The 25,155-nt window shown below is 45.2% G+C and overlaps 1 protein-coding gene across 28 annotated transcripts in view; it reads right to left on the bottom strand.

Moving 5' to 3' along the window:
- The window catches only part of wnk1b (WNK lysine deficient protein kinase 1b), a 94,351-nt gene that overhangs the window by 40,795 nt on the left and 28,401 nt on the right, over positions 1-25,155 (bottom strand). For all 28 annotated transcript variants that reach the window (XM_086147218.1, XM_086147224.1, XM_086147222.1 and 25 more), the window contains exon 3: positions 3,879-4,051. In XM_086147218.1, the coding sequence (XP_086003344.1) occupies positions 3,879-4,051 (173 nt within the window). The remainder of the gene's footprint in view (positions 1-3,878; positions 4,052-25,155) is intronic.

Genomic DNA, 25,155 nt, shown 5'->3' with positions numbered 1-25,155 from the left:
TTACTTCGGGGACGGCAGTTTCCCGCCCGCTGTTTGTCCGGATAGGAAAGTGGAGATCATCCACAGGTGTGGATGCATCATCTTGGCCGGGAGAAGTTCCATATCCCCATGTCTCTGGAGAAGAAGTGTGTGTGTGTGTGTGTGTGTGTAGGGGCGGCCCATATTTGTCCAGAAATGACTCAAGAAATCCAAACGGCACATGAAATATTACCGTGTAGCTTCCGATCTAGAAGATTGGAAACCACCAAAAATAGCTAGCCTGGCGATGTAAGGCAGCAAATCTCTACCGACAAGAAGGTTGGTGGACTTTTTTTTTTTTTTTTTGCTCATGAACGCCGCTTGTTGTTCAGGAGCTGATCTGCTGTTGGCGGTGATTCAGGAATTTGCCACTCGTGACAGATTCAGAACTTAGCGAATAACAATATTTTCATATTAATAATTGTGAAAAAGGACAAACAGATGACAAGTTTTATATCTTCGAATACATTGTTAACAGATTACAACATAAAACAATCCTGGATATCCACAAGCGGGTTCAGTCGCAGATGCAGCAACTAGCTAATTCTAATAAAATGTGTTTTTATTTCACTAATTTAGCATTAGCAAGGTTGGATTCCAGGGTTCCTCCCACAGTCCAAACACCTGGAGGAGGTTCATCAGAGGTTCATCTACATCGGGGGAGTCGAACTCTTTTTTTTTAGGCCACATCAGCATGAACGCTAACAGTATAAATGTGACTACATGTCACCAAATGTAATGTTAAATAAATGCAAGTATTCCTTAATGTTAAATAAATCTGATTCTATGACTCATTCAAACAGACTTCCATCTGCATCAACTTTTCTCTTTCCGGACCTTTAGGGATTATTTGTATTCCTCAATTCCACTTGTTGAAAATGGCGTTGATCGGCATGGAACGTGGGAAATGTAGTTTATGATCGATGCACGTGTTTGACTTATTTATTTGAAGATAATCAGAGCTTTTAAGACGTTCTCTCGGGCCAGAGAAAATGACGCGGCGGGCCACATTTGGCCCGCGGGCCTTGAGTTTAACACACGCGATCTAAATTGTCAAGATGTGCGAACGCTCGGGTTGATGTTTATATTCCTCTGGATGACGTGGAAATGAAATTGAACGGTTGTACGTCTCTAAAGGAGGACCTGCGATCTACCGGCCAACGGTGAACCTCACGTCTGGCCCAATGACAGCAGAGATCCAGCACCTTTAATACCCCGAGCGCAGAATTAGCGATACACCTGTAGATAATAAACGCATTTCAATCACGACTAGTTTAAAACGACTCCTTGCTCAGCTGTTTGGCTAACGTTTATTCCGAAGCGCAGCAAAGTCATCCGATCACGTGACCGGTAGGCGGTCCTGCGGATCTCTGCGACCGCACTGCATCAAAGCTGGCAGAATAATCTCATTTCTGTTATTGGACTTCCTCGGGAACCCAAAAACATCAAGGAGCTTTTTGGTAAGTGAATCTAATTCCAGAGCTTTCCGCTCAGATCACACCGAATCTGCCTCAGGTTCCACGAGTGGATATCCGGCAGCTGACCGAACCTCCGAGTGACCCAGTCAAGAGAACTCCTTCGCTCACCAACACCAAATCCCCATCAGCGAGTCCGGCTGTAGCATCAGCGGCAGTTTCTAGTTTTTATTTTATCCTCCACCAAAAGGGGGAATAATCATCAAAAGTTGTCACTTTTCTTTAAAACTTCTACTCATCAATGAGCAGATTCCAGAATCTCAAACCCGTTCCGAGCAAACGGCAGATCCTTCGGTGGCCTGCAGGTGAACGTAATATAGTTTGGAAAAAAAACAAAAAACAAAACCTGAATTCTCTCCAAACCTCTAAAGAGAAGGAGCATCTTTGTAGGTCACTGATGTCCGAATCTAAGAAGGTGTGAAGATCCCACGTCCCAGCTGTTGTTCCCCGCGTGTAAAACAGGCTAATATATTCACCCCTTTTAAGCAATACAATACACTATTTTTTGATTTATCTTTATTCTTTGGGGGAAATAAATAAATAAATAATTAAAAAAAAAAAAAAAAAAATGGGAGCATGTCCAGGAATAAATCAAACACCCCCAGAGGCGAAAAAAAAAAAAAAAAAACACATAAAAGCGACACCGCGGACATTAAGATAAACCTAAAATCAGTTTTCTGTGGTTTAAAATAATACACAGTGGAATTAAGGCAAACCAAAATATCTGGGTGGGTTCCCATGATTTCATATTCACCCTCCAGGGCGCTGGGTGTGTGTGTGTGTGTGTGTGTGTGTGTGTGTGTGTGTGTGTGCGTGCAGCAGCTTCAGACTCCCGGAAACCTTATTGAATGCATCCAAACTGCACATCTGCAGGAGCACCAGTCCGTGCACTAAAAGCAGATCGTTCTCTCCAAAGGTGACGGAGAGGTCGCATTTCCATAGGTGACACGTGCGCGCGCACACACACGCACACACACACACACACACACACACACAGACGCAAAGTCTGCAGGGGGGTGTTCACCCATACGTCCCTCATTATCCGACCGCTCACTTTCTCTAAAGTTGAAACGGCGACAATAGACAGGATAAACCCTCCAACATGTGACGCTCAAAACACACACACACACACACACATACACACACACACACACAAGCAGTCAATCAACACAGCTGCAAAGATAAATAACAAGTGAAAACAGAGATTTCTGTGATATACCTGGTTGTTTGAATACTATGTACAGTATGTGAACACGCCGAGCCAGTCAGGTTAGCCGTCTTTCATTCCCAGTGTCAAACACACACACACACACACACACACACACACACACACACACACACACACACACACACACTGTACATAGTATTCAAACAACCACGTATATCGCATAAATCTCTGTTTTCACTCGTTATTTATCTTTCCAGCTGTGTTTATCGACCGCATGAATGCGCTGGTCGGGGAAGATGCACCAATCAGGAGCGAGAAAGAACGTCCTCAGGCCTCCTCGGCTCGAGGAAGCTCACATGCAGTCCAGCGGAGGGCGCTGCTGCTCCTGCCAGCTCGTCTTTACGCTCGTCTTCAGTCACAGGTGGTTTATTCGTCGGTCCGACCGGGAGCCGTTCTGATAAACCTCCCGCTCATCCTGTGGATCTCTATCATGGGATCCACTGCGACGGCGGCGGCGGCGTCCAACCGACGCCGTTTCGCATTTCCCTGGGGTTTGCACGTCGTCCCCCCGACGCCGTCCGTCCCCGCTCGCCTGGATCGGCCTCTCCTTTCCTGTGTCTCGGTCAGGAATGAGAGGAATCCCGCGGCGGCCGGCAGGTGGGTTCGACGTCCGGCCGATCGCGGTTTTCCTACGCGGCCGTTCGTTTTTCCCGCGGTGGATTTTTCAGGAAAGGGCGGAGAGAGACTGACGGACGCCACCGGTATTGACATGCCAGGGTGCTTTTTCTTTTTTTTTTTTTTTTTAAAACTCGCAGACAAAAAGAAAAAAAGGTCTGCACATCGTCTTCGGGGGTTAGATAAGATACGCATTAGCGTATCATGCTAGGACTGCGGAGCGTCATCTCGCCCGTCCGCCCCGCGCCATCCCTCGCCACGGGCAGCTGCCGGACGCTGATAAGCAATACATTATGCGCAAGTACTGGCAAATACCACCGTTTAAAACTAAAAGAAATTGCGGTTTGGCAGGAACGGCAACTGGGAGATAAAGAAGTTGGCCGGCTGCTTTACAGGGCTGAGGTTTTGTTTTGTTTTTTTTTTAAATATTCAGCACAAAAAAAAAAAAACCTTCTTTTCTATGTGGGAAATGTAGTTTTAAACGTGGCGTTTAACCCGCCGACAGCTTCGTGGTACCGGAGAAACGTTTCGCGTGAACTCACGTTTTCAGCGTGCCAGAAGTCATGAGCTCGGTGACCAGAACAATACATTTCTTTCCTTTGCACGGTCCCTCCCAGGAGTCGTAGAAGCGGACAATGTTAGGATGCTGGAGACCCTTCAACATCCCAGCTTCCTCTTTGAAGCGCTGACGCTCCGACTTGGACAGCTTGCGATCCTGCACACAGGACAGGAGGGGGGAAAAAAAAAAGAAAATCAGTTACATGCACACACACACACACACACACAGTGCGCGACACTAAAGAAACAATACGTTGTTCATCTCTGGAAATAGGACAAAAAGAGGAAATAGGTATTTACCCAAAACAAACCCAAGCTCTCTTCACAGAGTGGAACATGACGGTGCCATCAAATCAATCAGGAAGTCGATTTAAGTCGAGAGCAGAGCGCTGATTAGCCCGGGACAGAATGTCAGGCACACGGGAAGGAGGCACACACACACACACACACACACACACACACGCTACATACATGTGGGTACAGAGTGCTAGAAAGGTCCCTGATTCAATTCTACAGGAGTTTGTGGGTTTTCCGATAACATTCAAAGCTCTTCTTGTCCTTCAGCGAATCCACCTTCTTCATCTCATCCTGTTCTCTGGATCCTCCTCTCTCACATCAACTACCTTCATATCCTCTCAGGACGTCCACCAATCTTCTCCTTGGTCTTCCTCTAGACCTCCTTCCAACCAATATGTTGACTCTCCCTCCTCCCAACCATCTCAGACCTTCTCTGCAGAACATCTACCATGTGTTGTCCCTCTGATGGACTCATTCCTGATCCTCTCCATCCTGGTCGCCCCCAAAGAGAACCTCAACATCTTCATCTCTGCGACCTCCAGCTCTGCCTCCTGTCTTTTGGTCAGTCAGTGTTTGTAGACCATCTCACCACCGTCTCCTCCACCTTTCCTTCCATTCTGGCTGATGTTCTTCTATCTGACACTTTCTCCACCCATTCCAACCTGTTTGAACCAGTTTCTTCACCTCTTTTCCAAACTCTCCTGCACCCTGGACTGTTGACCCAAAGTACTTGATACATTCAAAGCTCTAAACTGCATTATTAGAATGAAAAGGTGAATTTTACGTCCTTATATAAACGCCCTCCCCTGTGAATCAGAAAAAGCTGGATAAATGAACGAATGAACGAACGGGGTTCAGTGACACGGCTAGAAAACCAGCAGCAGAACACGTCCAGAACAGAATACGCGAGTATCACACGGAAATTCAAGTTCGCGCCCGAATCGGTGTCGTATTCGGCGTCGAAAATAAAACCCGAATTTCCGGATTTTCAATTCAACACCTTGGAAAATAATCAATACCAGCCTTACATGGAGGGGCGAGATTTTAGAGACGGGAGTGGAAAAGTACCCTGGAGACGACAGCTGTAGCACTAAAAGTAGAAATACAGCCTTTTCCTCTATAGATGCTCTTTTTAAATCAAGTAATTCAATGAACTAATCTGAGAAATATAATAAAAAAAAAAAAAAAAAAAAGCGTGCGTAACACAACAGAATCCGAGGTAATCTAATTCGGAGCGCGGTCAAAAGTACTGGAGCTCCGAGGGAAGGGCTGGACATTTGTAGCGGGCGAGACTGGAATCTCCTGACGCCGTCGGGTGGAAGGACCAAGCACCAAAACTACCATCCCAACAATTTCTTTTCACGGTTAATTGCAATTTGGAGCAAATATCCTTTCCAGACATTGTCGTCCAATGCCTTCAGGTGGCCCTGAAGAAGGAGATGAGCTGAGACAGGAGGTTCTGGATTTACCGGCCCATCTACGTTCCCACCCTGGCCTCTGGTCGCCAGCTGTGGGTTTGAACCCGACGGACAGGCGGAGCTAAAGACTTTCCTCCTCAGGGTGACCGGGTTCTCCTCGTCCCACCAGGAGGAGAAGATCCCGGACACCCCGAAGGGACTACGTCTCACAGTCTACTTCCTCAGGGTTCCCTCGGAAGAGCTGGACTAAGTGGCCCGGGAGAGGGAAGTCTGGGCCTCTCTGCTTAGTCTGCCGCCCCTGGGACCCCGTCGGGATCGGAGGTAGAAGATGGATGGATGGATGGATGGATGAACATGACCTCCCTCCGCCAACATCTGGTCAAGGGGGCCTGATGTCAAAACCAGCAACGCTCCTAAAATGCGTTCCCTTCATCCGATTGACTCTTATCAGAGTCTTCTCGGCAAAGGCCGGTTCCTGTCACGTTTGTACAAAGTCCTCGTGAGGAGAAGCAGATGAGCCGTTCACAGTTTAACGGGAATTCCTGTTCCGCCAGTGACACTCCAGTAAAACGCACCGTAAAGGACACGGGGAGGGCGGGCCGGTCTTGTAAAACAGTGTGTGCGTTGTGTTAAAAGACCCCTAAACACATCATCCGACGACCTGCCTCTTGAGTTATTGCTCCACGGGAGTGAAGATGTTCATGTGGACGGAAATATGTCTGGGCTGAAGGTTTCCAGTTCCAAGCACGTCGAGTCATCGAGGCCGGCAGAACCTTATCTTGGGTTCTTTGGCGAGAGAAGACGCGGGAGTTCTTTTCATCTGAATTAAGAGAGTTAAAAGATTGGGACTCTCGAAAAAGTCACGAGGCATTTCTTAACTTTGGAGTGGGAAAGTGGATGAAATCGTAACTGCCTGTTAACAAAAGTGTCCCTGCTGTATCATCCAATCGGTTATCCTGAACTTTGGGTCGTTTCTGGAGTCTATCTCAGCTGTCATTGGGCGAGAGGCCTAGCGAACCGGTCGGAGGTCCGGGCATACGACTATTGACCCTCGTATCTACACATTTGGACAATTTGGGGTCTCCAGTGGACCTCCTGTGGGAGGAGCCTGGAGGTACCCCTCTCAGACACATGGAGACTCCACGCTATCTTCAGCATTGCCGTGTCATGTTGTTGCTACCGACCGGAGCCTCGCCTGAAACCAGCTTTTAAGCCTCCCGTTTGGGAACGTCACGGTATGTCCGACACAGAAACACGGATTTTCATCACTTACGCAACGAGCCTAATGTCCAACTTCCATCGCCGAAACAGCTGAGCTCTGATAGCTCGTCGCTAACATCTGACAAGGGGGCCAATCACAAACACTGGGTATTCTTTATATCCGCGGACGTACGGAAATACACCGAAAATAACGGAGGGCTGTTAAATAGCGGACGCTTTTCACTGCTTGAGTCACCGATCCCTCTTGGAAACACGCCCGCAACTGCAGAAAAGTTGATTTTCTAAGCACTGCACCTCAGGGCTTATTCATATTATCATCTCTTTCATTTAATTGGGATGTTATAGCTTCACGTGCCTCGGTGAATGTTACTTTAACCGTAGCCTGCGGCGGCGTGCGACAGACGTGTTTTTCTTATTCAAGACAAACGGGGTCGGTTTGTTCGGTCAACTACTTTAATTAAAATGACAAAGGGCAATCTGGTGTGCTGTTTATTTTCCTCCCTGGTTTTGAAAACAAACCGAGCCGCGGGTTCGTACCGGATCCCTGTCGGGTTCTGAAGCAGCCGGTTGTTGGCTCGAACCACGACGGACGCTTTCCGACAGAAAATTTCTAAGAACTATCTGCCTTGACTTGGGTTCCAGGAAGTAGCCTCCTCCTCCTCTTCCTCCTCCTCTTCCTCCCGAGGAACCTTCTACTTTTGCATTCCCGCAGGCAGTGGAAGCACCGTCGGGATGAAAATAAAAAACTGTCCGAAGAAGAAGAAGAAGAGGAAGATGGAGGTGAAGCTGCCACAGCGTTCAGGGAATAATAAGCACGAGCTGTCAGATGGTTGAAGGGTTTTTATGTTTTAAGTGTTTTAAGGTCTTAACAAGTACAAATATTCAAATGTTTGTACATGTTAAGACCTTAAAACATTTGATAGCCTTAACCTTAACACTTTATAGTTTATTGTATTTCTTATTCTCCCTCCTTCCTACTATTATCTATTATTGTTATGTTTTGCTTGAAACTCTGGCACAACAATTTCCTTCGGGATAAATAAAGTTGTTCTTATCTTATCTTATCTTATCTTATCATCTCCCTGCACTGTGAAGGACCACGTTAGCCGTTAGCTAACTTTCTCTGTCCGAAATGTAATGTTCTTCCGAGAGCCCTGGAAACCTCTGAGGTGAAGCAGGCCAGAAGAGCTCAGACGTTTTTTTCCACTCCCTCTCCCAAACATCTGAGCAGCCACAACCGTCGGTTTGTAAAAAAACGCCGCGCCGAAGTGTCCGCCAATGGCTTACGAGCTCCACCGATCACCTACATCACGAGTTCCAAGGAACCCGAAGACGACCCTGAAGATGGTCCAAGGAACCGAGGTCTCCGGGTTCCGGTGAAACTCCGTAAAACATCGCACGTGTCTCCACTTTCAATCTTCTTTGTTGCCGCGACGGCCCGGTTTCTGCTGAACGTGTGGCGGCTGAGATTCTGCCGTTCAAGCGTTTCATTCAAACCCGCCGCGCTCAAAAAAAAACGACGTGCGGCGGCGGCGGCGCCGGAGACAAAACCCGGGCTCAGCATAAATCATTCAGAGGCTCTAAAGCTGCACTCAATGGCAACAATATACCCCGACGGCCAGATAACGCGCTACATTCAGCCGGCTCGCGACCCCGGGGGCTCCAGACTCTGTCAGAGCGCGTCGGGTAAGTCTTTACCAAGCACTGGCAAAATCCTCCAGAGCCACGTCGGAGATTAGAACCGGCTCCCGGAGGTGATGATCTCACATTGTCATGTTGTATAACGTAGGGCCTCCTCTATATCATATGACCAGCACATGCACACACACACACACACCATTACATGAGTTAATACTCCCAGAAACACACTTTCCGTTTGTGTGTATGTGTGTTGACAGCCTATCTCTGCAATCATTTCACTGATTGCAACCCATTAGATAGTAACACACACACACACACACACATTTGACCGTCTTTTCCGCCCATTCCCTCTATCTCTTTCTTCCTCGCATTAGAGTTACCGTCACGTGACATGAGCTCCCGGTCACCTGACAAACTGGAAGCCAACATTCCACTTCCCGGCAGCGCTTTAAAAAAAGGCCCTGTGCAGCCGTTCCCTCGCAGACCCGTCGCTGAGATCGCCGCCAGATCGCCGCCAGATCGCCGCCAGATCGCCGCTCGCTCCTTCTCGCCGCCAGAATGCGCGGCGAGAAGAGAGAGATGGTCGGAGGCGCCCCCGATCCATGATTAATGTTTTCTTTTTTGCCAAAAATGGGTAAATGTGCACCGAGCGACGGGCTCTGGTGAAACTGGGCTGTTGAGTTTTAAAAAAAATAAATAAAAAAAAAAAAAGTTACAACTCTTAATCTGAAAAAAGAAACTGGCTAAGAGATGGAGATAGGAGGACAAATAAAAGAAAATGAAAGTAAAATAAAATTAAAATGTTTAAACCTTTTTCTCCTAAACTGGTGGAACAGAGCTGGATATACTGGGTGAAATAAAATAAAATAAAAAAAGAAAAAAAATTAAAATAAAAGACTACAACTCTTACTCTAAAATAATGGTGGCTCTGAGATGGAAATATTAGGAAAATAAAATAATGAGTTTAAAAAAAAATTAATTGAAAAAAAAAGTTACAACTCTTAATCTGAAAAAAAACTGGCCAAGAGATGGAGATAATAGGAAAAATAAAAGAAAATAAAAGTAAAATAAAATGAAAATGTTTAAACCTTTTTCTCCTAAACTGGTGGAACAGAGCTGGATATACTGGGTGAAATAAAATAAAATAAAAAATAAAAAAAATTAAAATAAAAGACTACAACTCTTACTCTAAAATAATGGTGGCTCTGAGATGGAAATATTAGGAATAGAAAATAATGAGTTTTAATTAAAAAAAAAAAAAGTTACAACTCTTAATGTGAAAAACCTGGGCCAGAGATGGAGATAATAGGAAGAACAAAAGAAAATGAAAGTAAAATAAAATTAAAATGTTTAAACCTTTTTCCCCTAAACTGGTGGAATAGAACTGGACATACTGGGTGAAATAGAATAAAATCAAAAAAAAAAAAAAATTAGAATAAAAGATTACAACTCTTGTTCTCGAAAAGGGATGGCTCTAGATGGAAAAAGCAGGAAAAATAAAATAAAATGTTTAAACTTTTACCCCTAAACTGGTGTCCAGAGCTGGATCTACTGGATGAAATCAAATAAAATCAAAAATAGAATTAAAATAAAAGATTACAACTCTTACTCTAAAATAATGGTGGCTCTGAGATGGAAATAGTAGGTAAAATAAAATGATGAGTTTTAAAAAAATTAATAAATAAAAAAGTTACAACTCTTAATATGAAAAAAAGATGACCCAGTGATAAAGATAATAGGAAAATAAAAGAAAATAAAAGTAAAATAAAATTAAAATGTTAAAACTTTCACCCCCAAACTGGTGGAAGAGAGCTGGATATACTGGGATAAATAAAATGAAATAAAAATAGAATTGAAATAAAAAATTAAAACTCTTATCCTAAAAAAAAAAAAAAAATGGGAGATGGAAATAGTTGGAAAAATAGAGTTAAAAAAAAAAAAAAAAAAAAACTTTTAACCAAAAACTGGCGACACGGAGGTGGAAAAAAAAACAGGATAAATAAAATAAAAAATAAATAAAAAAATAAAAAGTTAAACTCTTGGTGGCACCATGCTGGAAATACAGGGGGAAAAAAATTAAAGTTACAACTCTGACACCAAAATTGTGGGCAAAGAGCCGGACAAAGCGGGAAAAATAAATGATTAACTAAATAAAAATAAACAGCTACAACTCTGACCCCCGAAGCGGTGGCATGAAGCTGGAAATACTGACGACAATAAAATAAAACGGATAAATGCCACATGTGCCCCCTATCAAAGGTTTCACTGGGATACAAACGGCTGAGGCCTGATATGATCTGAACACACACACACACACACACACACTCACACACAGGCAAACAATGAACGCGTCAGTGAACGCACCATGTCGCTCACATTATATCCTCCCTTATTCCAGCAAACCCAAAATTAAATCATTAAGTCTTCCGTTCGCTCGTGTGTTTGTTTACTTTCACCAAGCGTGCAATTTCCAGCCGTGGCGCCGCTCATTACGCCGGCATTATTTCTGGAGGAAGCCGCCTCCGTCTCTTGATGGGAACGAAGAGGAACCGGGACGTTCTCCTGCCAAAGCCCCGCGGCGAAATACGTCCCGCTTTCAAATAAGGCCGCTCCGGTCCGGAGCTCCGGATGAGGAGGTTCTATCTATAGCTCGGAGCGGGAGCAGGGTCGGGTCGACGCCGGCCGCCACGATTATTAATTTTCAAATATGGGAGCCACGCCGGGTAGCGCTGTTACCCCGCGGCGAGAAGATCCTCGGTTGAACTCCGACCCCTGAACTCGGGTCCCTTGGGCGTGGAGGCTCCCATGAGGTCCCACTTAAAGTTGAAATTGTGCGGCTGAACCTCCGTCCGAATGTATCATCCGTCCTCAGGGTTTCTGCAGGTATCTGCGGATCTAGTTTAATGCTTTTTATTGCCGCGCCAAACTAATTGAATGTCCATGTCCAACTGCAGTTAGTTATTTATAATAATGTCAATCATTCAGGGCCGGACTAGATTTGGTACGTTAGCAGATATGAACATATGACCTTCTGAGAGACAAAGTATCAAAAGAAGGACATGGATTTAAATTTGTGAATGATTATCGGTGTCTGTTTATTTTATTTTTATTATTTTTTAATTGTAATGAATTTATTTATTTTTATTTTTTTAATTTTAATGAATGTATCTATTTGTATAATTATTTTTTAATTGTAATATATGTATTTATTTTATTATTATTATTTATTTTTAATGAATGTGTTTATCTTACTATTATTTTTTAACTTTAATGAATGTATCTATTTGTATTATTTTTTGATGGTAATATATGTATCTATTTTATTATTATCATTTTTTTTTAATGAATGTATTTATTTTTTACTATTTTTTTTTAATTTAATTAATGAATCTATTTTTATTATTTTTTAAATTGTAATAAATGTATTAGTTTTATTGTAACACTAATTTTAATGAATGTATTTTACTATATATTTTTTGATTTTAATAAATGTAGTTTTTTTATTTTTAATATGAATGAATTTATTTATTATTATTATTATTATTATTGTTGTTGTTGTTGTTGTTGTTGTTATAATTATTTATATTGAATGAATTTATTTATTTTTGTTTCCTTTTTGCTCTAATTCTGGAGTTTTAACTCCAACATGTGAATTTAAATCTCTAGACATCAAATTTAATGGATTTCAATGCAATTTAAAGCCTTATTTTTTGCTCAATCTATTGAATAAAACCCTGATTTTAAAGGGTTCCTCCATGTTCGCATTAAACGGGGTGAATTCTGCCTCCCCCTCATGTTTTGCCGTAAACACTCCCTGAAGCCCAACCTCTCACATCTCCATTCAAACCAACCAGGGAACCCAGAAGTTCATGGAGGAGCTCAGCGACCTCCTTCTAGCGGCTTCGAGTCGAACGATCATCCCACGCACCCAAGGTGTTTATGACACTTTGGACACCAGTTGAACATCCATCCATCCTTCCATCCATCCACACATCACACCAGCACGTTAAAACGCTCGTCCCGAAAGCGTCCAAGTGTCTCTTTAAGGAAATAATTTCATTTGAGGCGTGCAAGTATTTTCCCTTGGCCCCCCCTCGCGCTCCCTTTCCGCCCAGAGCTTCAAAAACACCATGAGACTTGAGTTTGTCAGATATAAAAATACCCTCTGGCTCTCCGTCCCAGCCCCCCTCCCACCTCACACACACACACACACACACACACACACACACACACCTACACAGGACTATACACTCAAGTGTGTAATTTCTTATCTGACACTCACACACACACTTCTTTTCTACACGAGAGCTTCTCACACTCACAAGTCCTGCTATCTCCCTTTCTTCTGCTGAGAGGGGCCACCTATGGTGACAACATCTGCCCTACTTTTGTGTGAAGACAAACACACACATGCAGACACACACACATACATGCAAGAAGCCAAGGTGTTACGCAGCCGAAACACCTTGTTGCATCCCGAAAAGTGACGTCCTGGAACGCGCACGAGCGTAAAATTAGGTCGGGGATACAAAATTTCGACGTAAAAAGTTCCCACCTGTGGAATCCACACACACACGCTGGTGAGCACGTGTGAATCCGGGAGTTTAGAAAGTAACGTGGAGAAACAGGAGATGCAGTGAAACAGAAGCGCCTCTCCGAGCGTCACTAATGCTTCTGTGGAGCTGTAACACATACGGCTCGGAACTTAAAAAAACTAAAAATAAAAATAAATAAAAAAACACGACGTTGTGCATCCTGAATTTATCTCCCCACCCCAAAAAAAAAAAAAAAAAGAAATTCTCATGATTACTGAAGAAAAAAAAAAAAATTCTCACGATTACTGAAGAAAAAAAAAATTCTCATAATTACTGAAGAAAAAAATTCTCATAATTACTGAAGAAAAAACAAATTCTCATGATTACTGAAGAAAAAAAAATCTCATAATTACTGAAGAAAAAAAAATTCTCATTACTGAAGAAAAAACAAATTCTCATGATTACTGAAGAAAAAAAATTCTCATGATTACTGAAGAAAAAAAAATCTCATAATTACTGAAGAAAAAAAATATTCTCATGATTACTGAAGAAAAAAAAATCTCATAATTACTGAAGAAAAAAAAAATCTCATTACTGAAGAAAAAACAAATTCTCATGATTACTGAAGAAAAAAAAATTCTCATGATTACTGAAGAAAAAAAAAAACATAATTACTGAAGAAAAAAAAATTCTCATGATTACTGAAGAAAAAAAAAATTCTCATGATTACTGAAGAAAAAAAAAATTCTCATGATTACTGAAGAAAAAACAAATTCTCATGATTACTGAAGAAAAAAATTTCTCATGATTACTGAAGAAAAAAAAATCTCATAATTACTGAAGAAAAAAAATATTCTCATGATTACTGAAGAAAAAAAAATCTCATAATTACTGAAGAAAAAAAAAATCTCATTACTGAAGAAAAAACAAATTCTCATGATTACTGAAGAAAAAAAAATTCTCATGATTACTGAAGAAAAAAAAAAACATAATTACTGAAGAAAAAAAAATTCTCATGATTACTGAAGAAAAAAAAAATTCTCATGATTACTGAAGAAAAAAAAAATTCTCATGATTACTGAAGAAAAAAAAATTCTCATGATTACTGAAGAAAAAAAAAATAAATAAAAGAACTGAGTGGAAGCAAATGGAAAGAGCTGCAGGAGTGAGTTAATGAGATATTCAGACCTCCACTGCAGGGGTAAAAATCCCCCCCTGCTCTGCAGGGACGGTGTGACTAACAAATAAACTCCCCGCCTCATGCAGAGATCTCCTGAGAGAAGATATCACTCTTGCAACACTTTCAGAGTTTTATCCTAATTCCATTGTTTTGTAGTAATCCTGGGCCGAGAAAGCGGTTTTAGACACCGTAAGCGTAATAAAACCCCGTCCGTGGTTTTTTTTTTAGAAATGAATAACCGAACACCGCCCGTCCATCTTCTGCTATTTATCCAGGGTAGGTCTCTAAGCGGAGAGGCCTCCTGAGATGTTCCAGACGGAGCCTCGTCTGGCTCCTCTGGATGTGGAGCTCCGGACGCCCGGGGGAGGAAACACACTTCGGACGCTTCCACCATCATCTGCTTCTTTCAGGAGGGGAACGGAGATCCGCTGGTAAATTGGTAAAAGCCACCTATCTGGAGAGGATCAGCCAGGTAAACATGCAGCTGAAACCCGCCGTCTCCAGGCAGCCACGTGCAGGACGTTCCTCCAGAAACGTGTCGGCTGACCCGATTGCGTTTCCCCCCGATTAACCTCCAGTCCTGACCCACATTTCGAGGAGCGTTCGTCCGCAAACTCCAGGAAAGTCACGACCTTCAAGCCATTATTGCATTAAACCCTTTGGTTCTGGGAATGAGCTGATTACTTCAAGAAGACCTACATGGAATTGGGCCGCCGGAGGGCACATGGTGGGCTAGTGTGTGTGTGTGTGTGTGTGTGTGTGTGTGTGTGTGTGTGTCTGAAACCAGCCAGTGTGGATCACAATGTGGCTTGTCAACCCCTCAACCTCAGGAGATGCTCCCCTGCAAGGAGCCACAAACCCCCCACCACAGCAGACACCTCTACACCTAATAAACACTCCTACATGCATGTTCAAACCACACACACACACACACACACACACACACACACACACACACACACACACACAAACAGACACACACACGCCTTCTGCCCTTGCATCCAGACCAAAACCTCTCCAAGACCTTTACCGCAGCTTGTTGTGGTTAGCCGGCGTGTTTGAGTGTGTGTGTGTGTGTGTGTGTGTGTGTGTGTGTGTGTGTGTGAGGTAGATGGAGAGCATCTGTTGCGAATAAGAATAATTGAACGAGGGATGAATAACTTCCAGTAAAACTCAGAGAACAACCCGGGCTGATCCAATCACTTCAAGGCATTTTCTGCAACGGGCGCCAAAAAGCACCTGGACGCCGCTCGTCTTCCTCACACCCTCGTCAAATCCGAGCCGTGAGCTGGCTTTTTCTTCCTCCCTTTCTTGTTTCTCTTTTTGCCCACTGTTCTCCCCCCCTCACACACACACACACACACACACACACACACACACACACACACACACACACACACACCCAAACCCCCCTCATTCTTTCCTCCTATTTAGGTGGTTTTTGGTTTCCCATCAATCACCACTCTACATATTGCAGTAACCAGGGCCATGTGTCGGCCTCCATGCTCCGTGTGTGTGTGCGCGCGCGCGCGTGTGTGTGTGTGTGCGTTGTAACCTGATCCAGTTGTGGCTGAAAAATCAGAATTGCTTTTTAGAAAATGTGGCGAGGGACGAGCGTTAGGGTTTTCCCTTCGCCTTCCCGCTTTGCAGCATACAAGTGGAGGCCTGTGCAGAAAATTGGGCAACTTGGTGCAGGTTTCGGAGAGAATGATCAATAATCCAGCAGATGGATGGACTGATCGGTTCTAATTTGCTGTGCAAATGATCAATAAACATATTGATAAGAAGAAGGACCCCAGTGTTCCCATAAAAAGAATAGACGCTATCTCTGCATGACACTCAGCGTTCATACTCAACAGTATGTGACTAGCTTAACATGTTAGCAACACACACACACACACACACACACACACCTTTCCAATCAGTTGCATCTCTCTCTTCGTTGACATCATTCATTCTTGTTTTGTCTGCGCCCGTTGCCATTGATGTCGCGCCTCTAAGCGACCTTCCCAGCGCGCCCAGCTGTTGCGCCGCTCCGTCCGGCCCTCTTGATCCGGCCGTAATGAGAGAAAATCTGAGGATAATGAGTGGGACCTTCTGGCGTAAGGCCGCGGGCCTCAGAGATCTTAATCTTTCACGGAAAAAACGCGGCATGAAGATCGCGGACCGATCCTCGGATCGGAGCAAACGTGGCGGCGCCTCCAGCTTTCTCGGGTACAGCGGTTCTAGTCTACCTTGGTTTGCACAGGTGGTGCCGTTAGCGCCAGGTAGCATAGACAGAGTTTCTACTCATAGGTGCTTGGTGATCGGTGGAACTAGTAAGCTACATTAGCAGATACCGCTTGAAGACAGAGATGTTTTTAAAATCTATGGCGGTCACTGCTCAGATGTTTTCTAGTGACAAAAAGGACAGAAGCAGCAAGAAAGAGGTCTGAGCTCAGAAGGGTTTCCAGGGCGTGCAGAGGCACATCTACCTTGTGGACCGGAACAAGTGTAGCATTAGCTAACGAGTTAGCTAACGGGATTCTGCACAGTGCAGGGAGGAGATAAAAACAGCTCAACCGTCTGTTAGTCAATGCTTATTATTCCATGAGCGCTTTGGCAGCTTCACCTCCACGCTTGTCCGCTTGTCATCTTCCTCTTCTTCGTTTGTTTTGGGGTCACATCGGTCCCTACCGAGGTGCCGGACTGCCGCTGGGAATGCAGGAGCCAAAGGTTCCCCTGGAGGAGGCTACTTCCAGGAACACAGTTGGACACTTGATGGAACTCCTCTGTCAGAAAGCAGCTCGTGAAACCCTCCGATTCGGTTCTAAATCGAGCAGAGGACCGGATAAAGTCGTGAGGTAAGTCTTACGGCACTATCCCTCCTCCGATAATCTGAAGCCAGCCTCCGGCCAAAATCCCGAATCAGCTGAGCAAACCTTTTGCAATCTGCAGGACTCCCATAAAGCTCTATTCATTGTTTTCTTTTAATGAACTGATTAGCGCCCGACAACGACCCCCTTTGTTACCACGACGGACACAAAGGGCCAATTAAATGGAGAAGAACACGGTGAACCAAAAAGTTTGAGGCAAGAGGCCTTTTTTCAACAATATGAGTCTTACAGGGAGATTATCGGGAATAATCTCCAGGAGAATCGGGAGGATTCGATGTAACAAAAGGATTTCGGGGGCGGATCCTCCATGCGGACCGTAATCCCGAGTAGAAGATCGAGAAGTTGGGAGTTTACTAGACTGGAGATCGACGTGAAACGTGAGACATCCCGCCGTAGATCTCTGATATCTGCAGAGTAGATCTCTGCACTTAAGGCCTTCACCCTCGGGCAGGGAGAGATCAATGTTTGAGAGTTCCTCTTTCCTTCTTCCACTGAAGGTTGCGTGATGGTGCAGCTGGAGAGCAGCCGTCCAGTCAGAAGGTCGGCGGTTCGATTAGCAGCTCCTCCCGCCTGCGAGCCCAAGACTCTTCTGGCAACAGGAGATCCAGAGTGAAAGGCCTTTGAGGCTGCGAGCTGATGAAAGCTCTCCATAAGTGGAGACCGATTAACATATACTGTCACTTCCATCTCCGGGAGGAGGAAAACCTCAGAACTGTCAGCAAGTTAAAGAACCCAGAACTGCGGGTTTATGAGCTGGATCAAGAAAGCAACAGATAAACGCAAGAGCAGACGAATGTAGAAAAAAAAAAAACACGAATGGAAATATCCAAAAAGGAGGATTCCAACAAGACAGAACCCCAAAACAAACCCAAACAATGCCGCTTTGGGACAGAAGAGTTCTAAGAACTTCTACTTGTTTGAAATGGCATGAAGTATCACCAAGGAAGCTCCTACGTTATATGAGTTCCTATGGAAACCTGACAAGACCCTGCCTCCAAAGAGGATCTAAGAGGGTTCTGGTAACTGAGGTCCACTTTCCTTGGTTCCTCTGCCGTCCCAATGCGTGAGGAAACGGTCCTGAGAAGGTTCTTGGAACTGCCATGAGTTCGGACCGTGCGAAAGGAGCGCATACACTGCGAGTCAATTTAAAATCTCCATTGGGGTTTAATTTTAACTACTGTTATTTTTAATGCTGGGCTTCCACTGGCAGAGGACTAAATAAAACCATCCCATATTTGCGGGGCAGCGAAGAAACTGCAGCGTTTCGTGATTTAATCCAAAAACAAACATAAATTATACACTGGCTGGGAAACAGCGAACGATTAAAACAAAAAAAAAAATGATGTCATCTGCGTACAGGCGGACTTTGGCTGTATTGTTCCTGGCAGCTGACTTGAGAGGGATGGGAATGAAAACATTGGGAAAGATTTTGGAAGGAAAACTCAAACACATGGACATGTTGACGGACGAAACGAGGTCCAAGGAAAATCGTCTCCCTTCTCGGTGAATGAAGAAGTCGCGAGTGCAATTCCACAAAGACAACTACACTTTGCGGATCTGTGAGCCAGGAAGAGCGACAAACCCCCGCCGACCCCCTCCGCACGCACGCTAAATCCAGCTAGAATACCGACAGATGCTTGCAGCGGGAGTTCATTAACAGGAAACGCTGAACATGTATGCTTGGATTCCACCGGGAGCAAATGACATCTTATACCGAGGTCTCGCTAACAGACGGTTCGGGTTAGCGCTGCCCCAGATGAAACGATGACATAATCTGGGGCGACTATCCGTCACGGCGCCGCTACATCTAGCTAGCGGAGATGGGTGAGCGGGCTTAACGTCTGCTTTAGGGTACTGCTGGTTAGGAAATTTCCAAAGGATACCGTAAGTAGATTTAGCAATTCTTCCCTAGGATCATGTGGCAGTTAAAGGTAAACAGAACCCGTTGATGTTTACGCAGACTTCAATCTACTTTACTTCTGCTTGTTGTTGCGAGCTCTAAGTGGGTTTGCCTGCGAGCTCCTCCCTGCTCCGCTTACTTAACCCAATGTTACGAGTGACTGTACGTGAAATTGGCGGCGGAATGTGCTCTGCGTAAACAAGATGGCTCGCCCTCTCTGCCCCCTGTGGTGGCTTCCAGGGTCTTCCTGGTCAGATTCCCTCTAAATGGCGTTGTGAGGTTTTCGGGCGGACGGCGAGGACGCCGCAACCAGTCCAACGGCAAACACCCATGGACTCCAGTACAAACATTAAGCTGGAAGAGTCCTAGATATGTTTTATCTTCCTTTACTAGACCTCAAATAGACTACAGGGGGCGGGGAGTGGACTTCATTTTCTTCAAAATCAGGAGTACAGTGATCCCTCGCTATAACGCAGTTTACTTTTCACGGTTTCGCTACTTCACGGATTTGCATGGTGCATTGTGTTCTGCATTCTGATTGGCTAAAAAGTCACTCCGCTTCTTCTCTACCTGTGCGTCAATAACGTCGCAGTTTAATATGTACACGTACATAAAACAGCTTGCCGAATTTACATGACGTACGTGCAAATTCTCTCGCAATTTCGAGTTTCTCTAAAACCCATCATGTTGACAAAACGCTCTGGAGCGACAAAAGCACCTTGCAGGGCCCAAAAGGCAGCGGAAGATGCTATCTATCGCAGATAAAGTTAAACTTCTGGACATGCTAAGGGAAGGTAAAAGCTATGCGGCTGTAGGTCGGCATTATGGAATCAATGAATCTTCTGTTCGTTCCATAAAGAAGGAAGAAAAAAAAAAAGGTTTCTACTTCACAGATTTTGCCTATCACGGGTTCTTTGTGGAAAGTAAACCCCACAAAAACAAGGGTTTACTGTAATAATAATAATAAGCTACTAATGATCATGGAAACCATTGTGGAGTTGACAGATAATGAAGGCATTGCACAGCCATAATTAAAACTTTGGCCAGAAGGTCCCTGGTTCTCCATGTTCTCCTCGTGTCCAGGAGATGTTCCTCTCACAGTCCAAACGCATGGAGGTTCTTTGGAGACCCTGAACTGTCCAGGTGTGTGAATGGTTGTATGTCTCTATATGTGGCCCTGTGATTGGTCCAGGCCGAACCCCTGCCTCTCGACCAATCACAGCTCGGATAGGCTACGGCTCAGGATGAGCAGTACAAATAACATAATGAAGAAATAATTGCTCATAAAAACGAAAAATTAAATAAATGTATCAGAAAATTACTGTTTCCATGAATATAACGTACCTTGGACACAAGTGCACAAGTGTGTTTATGTGTGTGTATGTGTGTGTATATTAATACTGTGGTTGCCCCTTTAACTCCCTGTCATAGAGTAGGAAGAGCACGCACTAAAAACATAAATAAATGTGCGCACACACACACACACACACACACACACACACACACTTAACTCAACACCTCTCATCCGTGCTAAAGGGCGCAGGAAGGCTGCATTTATCAACAGAGGTGACCTGAGGGACACTGGAAAGGGAAGTTCAAAAAAAATATCACAAAGCATACACAACATAAAACTTAAGTAATTACCGCCCCTCCTTTTCATCTCCAGCACTCCGTAACACACACACACACACACACACACACACCTCCCTCCACCCAGCCATCCCCTCGGAGTGGCCTATATTTCTCTTGCAGCCGCCTCGTAGGGACGAGGGAGAGGAACTGATTTAGGTGGAAGCAGAGAAGCTAAACAGACGCAGGCTACCGAGAGGGCCGCGCACTTCAAACTCAACTAATCCACAACAGACGACCGGTGTGTGTGTGTGTGTGTGTGTGTGTGTGTGTGTGTGTGTTTTCATCGTGCGTCCGCGCGATGACGGACGGCGAGGTTTGTTACGAGCAGGTTTTGGGGTTAATTGGTTCCAGACGGGAACGCCGCGCTGCCAAAGCGCACGGCGTTACAAGGCATCTCGCCGCGCTCCTTCTCAATATTGTTCTTCCAGAAGAAGTACAAATATAATTTGAAGCAGAAACATCTACATAGAGGAATATTAAATAATAGTTAAGTGTGTGTGTGTGTGTGTGTGTGTGTGTGTGTGTGTGTGTGTGTGTGCGCACAGTCAATCTGGGTGAATGCTGGCACCAGGGGAAGGAGAAAGAAATCCGCGCTTTGCTTTTATAGCGACAATAAATGCAGTAATGATAATGTAGATTTCAGGACCTGTTGACATTGCGCACGCGCACATGCGAACACACACACCACATAACCACACACACACACACACACACACACACACACACACACACACACAAGGGTGAGAATAGAAGATGAAACTGGGACGGAAGTGAGTACACAGGAAGAGGAAATAGGCATAGCTGCCGCTTGTAGCATTTCCTTTTGGGTGCAAACACAATGCAGCAAACGCTTCACACACTTTGACACACACACACACACACACACACATACACACACACACACATGCAAACAGTTCAAATAATACCAATAAGTCATTTGAGGAGAGACAAGAGAAAGGGTGAGGGAGGCAGAAATGCGGTTGGATTATATGACACAATGATGCAATAACTGTGAGAACATCACACACACACTGCGCACACACACACACACACACACTGCACACTTGGGTGTAGGGTTACTGCAGAGGTGCCCGTCTGTCTATGCAATGCCTTGCTGAAATGCAGAGATGTCAATGTCACAAGGGCCGGGTCAATCTAACACTCGCATTGACCAGAGACAAACACCGCCTTTGTGAAGAGAGAGAAAATAAAAAAAAAATAAAAAAAATCACTGCTTGAAGTTTGGTGGGCAGGCCGGGTTGTTTCATAGATTTATGTCATTTTAATATTTGAAGAATGGATACGAGAATGGGGAGGAAGGTCTAGGGGAGGCAATAAAAATGATAAAAGGGGGTCGGAGCGTCGTGATTGGACGGAAAAGGAAAGGAACCAGGAAGTGGGCGGGAAAAGTGATCGGTGGAAGACGGGAGGAAGCGGAAAGATAATCACAGCGGTGAGCCGAGGATTTGACGGGTAGATGATTCAGGGAGAGGTGAGGAGGCAGAAGCGCTGCCAGCGGAGGAGGAGGAGGAGGAACGGCTCTCCTTCAGCGCCATAATGGCTTCATTATGAGGAAGAACTCCGTAATGAGACTTATTAAAAGTGTAATAATGGCAAAACGCCCGGCGCGCAAGCAGACACCAGACGCACAATGCAGAGGAGCTCCAAGAAAACCCTCCATTAACGTCTTTAAAAGGCGACGTGTAGGAAGGACAATTGAAAACGCCAGCGGAGGCGGTTGTTCACTTCACCGCCGCATTCGGTGATTCGCAAGGTGGCGGCGCAGCGCTTAGCGCTACCAAAGAGAAGGTCCTGTATCTGAATCCCATTGTCTGTCTGGGCTTCCCCCTTACATGTGCCCATATGACGCACGCTCCAGCACCTACCGAGTGAGGAATAAGCGATATAGATAATGAATGAATGAATGAATGAATGAATGAATGAATGGATGGATGGATGGATAAATGAGTTTGCACATCAACCCCATACAGTGGCTGTTTGCACACTTTGGATGTGTGTGTTTCTGTGTGTTTCTAAGCTAACAAAACCATCAGAAAACATTTCTAATTCCAAACCCATGCTGGGTGAGAGATAAAAGAATTAAGTACCATTTCCTTTTTTCTTCTGGGGTCCAAACACGGATGAAATCAAAGCGGTAATAGCTCTTTGTATGACTTAAGTTCCTGCTCGACTGGTGTTAAACGCAAAGTTCGCCGAAGACAAGTTTGCTATTTCAGCTGCCGCTGTTTGGGCTTAATAGCTGGCAGATAGGCGGGTAATTGCAATAATGTACAGCTCCGTCACCTCTAAAAAGAAACAATGATTAATCACAAAGTACATCTGGCTGCGATTAGCTTTCACAAAGCCGCGCCGCTTTCACCGTCGCCAGCCGAATCATCGGGAGTCCACATGGGCGGAGGCTGGATCCGTGACGTGACAGGAGCGCTAACTTTGCCAAAAGAGCTTTTCCGGGTAGCAGCGACAGCAGGAAACTCGCCCGATGCGACCGCTGCTGAAAATAGCCATGTGATGGAGGTGTCAAATTACAGCGGAGGGGTCCGAGGTGCGGCGGAGCACCAACGCCGCGCTTTTTAGTCCAAGTGTTGAACGCAACTGATGAAAGGGAGCGGCAGCTGCATACCGCAGTGTCCTCCTGAAAGGCACCGAACCCCACGGCGCTTTGCTAGCCCATCGGTTCGTGAGCGCGCGTGAAAAGGCGCAGGTCTGGACCGTTGCTCTTTGAGATGATCTCCTAGAAGCCGAAATGTCGGCTTCTAGGGCTTTCTTGGGTAGGGCTTTCTTTTGGCTTTCTTGGTTAGATCTCGACTCCATATGTGCGGCCTTCTGCCTCGACCGGTTGAGGTAGAAAGAGAAGGAGGGTTGTGTTATGGAGGGTATGTTAGCGTGCGATGCTAACCCACGGTTCTGGTGGCGTCAAAATGCTTTCATATTCATGAAAGATAAATGACTACTTAGGTATTATGTAATGCAGTAGAACCACTGCTGACTCGTTCTCTGATTCCGTTTGAGAACCGGATCAATGTAAACCCCATTGATCCGTCCTCCGGCACCAAAAAACAAATCGTGCTCTTTTCAAACTGTAATGGGCTTATTGGTGGCAAAAGTACAAAGAGGAATTAAAGATAACCTTGATTATCGCTGTGTTTCTGCATGTTCTTTCTCTTCTTGACAGCACTTGTACTCACTGTTTCCTTCACTAAATCAGCAAAAGCAATATCTGCAGGGACATGAGAGACCCTCGCTAATGCTAACACTATCTCCAGCTAGCTGTCCTTCATTAATGTAGTCGCCCCTTTAGCCACATCAGCCGTCTTTAGCGTGTTTTTGTCCTCCAGGATCGTACAGAAGGTTGACTTAGCCGTGTCGTAGTGCTCGGCGAGATCTGTAACAGCAACACCGCTCTCACGTTTAGCGTTTATTCCCTTCTTCAGGTTCACTGTGATTCTTAACGCCTTGTCACTGGCAATTTTAACCTTTTTGGGAGCCATAATGAGGGCTAGCTTACCGAAAAAGCGCTACAGCAGTGGAACACAACGATGCAAAGAACACGGAATAGCGCTCACGACTACGCTAAAACTCAAGATTGTTTATACGTGGGTTTGTGCGCCGAGGCTTGTTCTCAGCTCCGTTCAAAACTCGATCAGAAACCCGCTTCGTTCGAAATTAGAGGCGTTCGTAAGCCCGGGTTCTGCTGTAGCGCCCTGACTGTTCCTTTTTCTCAAAAGACAAAGCTGTCCTTTAACGACTGGGGTTCACGTGTTGATTGCAACAGTTGATTTTCCCCCAAAAAACAGGCAGAAAAACAGGTTTGAAGGAGGAAGAGGAGGCAAAAAAACTGCGATTCTCCTGTGAGAATGCACGGGAGGGGGAGGAAATCAGAGCGTTTGCACCGCACGATGGCGCTTTTAGCCTCGAGGTGAGGGCGCAACGGCGGCTGGCAGCCAGTCGGATTTATTCAGGTGCAAATCCAAAGAGAAAGGGACAGAAAAAAAGAAAATGCGAGTGCTTCTCATCAAAACCGCAGCTTCAAAAAGCTTCCTGCACCTGTCCTGCTGCTGCAGCGACGGCGGCGGCGGCGTGCACCGATCCGACAGGCGGCCGGGCGCGTCGGAAAACACACACACATAAACGCGCACAGAGGCGTTATTGTGTGCAAGTGACGAGTAAAGTGACGCTTTACGCCGGCCGCTAACTCCCGTCTAACTAGGTCTGAACCCGCAGCCTCTGACGACACCAGCGCTAACAGAGAACGCCGGCGTCTTTCCTTTCCGTGCACAGACGTGCGGCGGCCAACTTTTTTCGCTCTTGCAACCGCCGCCCGCTCTACGTCTGTTTGTCGCGTCGTTTATAGCAGGGCAAGAAAGGTTTCCGGGGCGACGGAGCAGATGTCATGACGCGAGCAAACATGGCCGGCGTGTCCTAAGCGTGTCCGACTTCAGCGGAGCTGTAAGTGCTCCAGATACAGCAGGCATCCAGCGGGGCGGACGGATGCTACCGGCAACATGACCTCATGTAGCAAGAGGTCACAATTAGATCTCCT

This window comes from Fistularia commersonii, chromosome 5, assembly GCF_037954325.1.
Source record: "Fistularia commersonii isolate RoL2024-O1a breed Wild chromosome 5, RoL_Fcom_v1.0, whole genome shotgun sequence".
NCBI classification, from domain to species: Eukaryota; Metazoa; Chordata; class Actinopteri; order Syngnathiformes; family Fistulariidae; genus Fistularia; species Fistularia commersonii.
The sequence above is the reverse complement of the archived record's forward strand: the minus strand, read 5'-3'. Positions and strand labels throughout refer to the sequence as shown.